The following is a 1,904-nucleotide window of genomic DNA, read 5'->3' as shown; positions in this document are numbered from 1 at the left end:
TCTCTTGCTTTAAGCTTGGGACGAAAAGTAAACATGAAACGAAAACTATATTAAAACAGCATAACTTCTTTTACTGTTCATATTATAAAATGTACTTTAGTTTTTTTCTACTTTTGTAGCGGCATCATTGAGAAATAAATCGATATTCATTCTTATGGTCCGACATGTACACTAAGAAGAAATTCTTATACAAAGCATTAATTTGTGCTGTTATTTTCCTGTTTGTTCCCGTTATATTATTAAATAGCACGGACAAATATCATGGAACTGTTGTGAAAAAATTGAGCATCATTCAACGCTCAAACCAGCAATCTAGTTATAGGAAGATAAATTCAATAAATGATTGCAGCGCTATACCGCACTTTCCCGAAACCTTGGACGAAAATGTGGCAATAATTAACAACTACAGATTCACATTACCAGATAAATACATTACATATTTACAATTAAATCAAAACGGAATAACAACTTTGACATCCAGCAAGAAGACATCAGCAGTGCCTGTGCTGATAAGTGGCATTTCATCCAATCATTTCAGAGAATTTTGTATTCATATGAAAGTTAACAGTCGGAATCTCCTTGTGAAATTTCCTGCGATGAAAGTTATTATGTTTGACCTCGGTTTGAAGCAAAATGAAACAAACTATATTAGAAAAAATTTCAAGAATGTTGAAATTCGAAGGTTTCCATTTGAAAAGTTGCCAGATCATGTTAGTAGGTTGAACAATTATTGTTGGAAACCAATAGCGATTCAAATGGCATTGCAAGAATATGATTTTGTGTACTGGACGGATTCTTCAATAATAACTTTTTCGGAAACGGCGGAACATTTATTCCGAAGAGCACAACGACATGGAATACAAGTAGGCACTGAGATACAAGATAAAATGGTGCCACAAAAACATTTTCAAGAAACTATAGCGGGACGAACAAGCCCGATATTGTTTGAATTCCTGAATGAAGATCCATGTTTATTTCGATTTAAAGAAGTCTCCGGTGGCTGGAATTTGATCAAAAGAAGCAAATTTACTTTAAGTAATATAATGGTTCCCTGGGTGTCATGTGCTCTACAGTTCGGTTGTATGGACTTTCCAAACTCTGAACCGCTTCTGTCTTGTCCCTCAGGAGGGGAAACCAAAGTCGGAAGTTGTCATCGATTTGACCAATCAGTTCTCGGTATACTTTTGACAAGGTTGTTTCACAAGAACAGAGATGATGTTACGTTCGTACATAAATCTTATGGATCTATACTCAGAATGTGATTGCTGCTACATACCAGTCCACATACAATTCAGATACTGTTAACAGTAAAGTGGTTCATGATTTTTAAACTTCATATGCCATATTGTTATGTTAGAGTTGTCCCTCCATATTTATATTTGAACTTTTTTTTCGAAAATCTTACATTTATTACATTTATCTCCCACTAAATTATAGAAACAAAAAAAATGAAAAAAAAGATCCGTAACTGTTTCTTAACAAGAAAAAAAAAACTGCATTTGATGGGTTTTAGACGAACATGAATCATCCCGTCTGATTTTGATAAAGATTGCTACTTAATGATATAAAAGAAAATGATTACGAAATGTTTTTTTTCATTCTTTAATTTGATTCTAGGGTTTGTTTATGGGCATCGGAACTACTTGTATTCAATTAACTTTTCATTTTATCGATACTGCATCATTATTTTGTTATATCGCTGATGGCTTGACTGACGTGAAAAAACGATACGTCCTACAACACATGATCAGCACCTGCATCTTCAAACTATCATAATATATATGCACACGTCATTTCCACCATATGTTACATCCGACAGAAAATATTTTAGCCCTGTATTAATAAAACAAATACACTAATCCATTGACTATCGTAAATATCCTATTATTGTTAGGTATGTCACT

General features: G+C 33.4%; 1 protein-coding gene across 1 annotated transcript; it reads left to right on the top strand.

Annotated features, from left to right (window-relative positions):
- Window positions 1-596: 596 nt before the first annotated feature.
- Window positions 597-1,360, top strand: LOC148600142 (uncharacterized). Its single transcript, XM_088558115.1, has one exon. It carries the CDS (start codon window positions 597-599, stop codon window positions 1,260-1,262), a length of 666 nt encoding a protein of 221 aa, XP_088414241.1. The 3' UTR covers window positions 1,263-1,360.
- Window positions 1,361-1,904: the final 544 nt, after the last annotated feature.

The sequence above is a fragment of the Perna viridis genome, chromosome 13 (genome assembly GCF_037379345.1).
Source record: "Perna viridis isolate PV_CMFRI_1.1 ecotype Kerala chromosome 13, ASM3737934v1, whole genome shotgun sequence".
Classification (NCBI taxonomy): domain Eukaryota; kingdom Metazoa; phylum Mollusca; class Bivalvia; order Mytilida; family Mytilidae; genus Perna; species Perna viridis.
The sequence above is the reverse complement of the archived record's forward strand: the minus strand, read 5'-3'. Positions and strand labels throughout refer to the sequence as shown.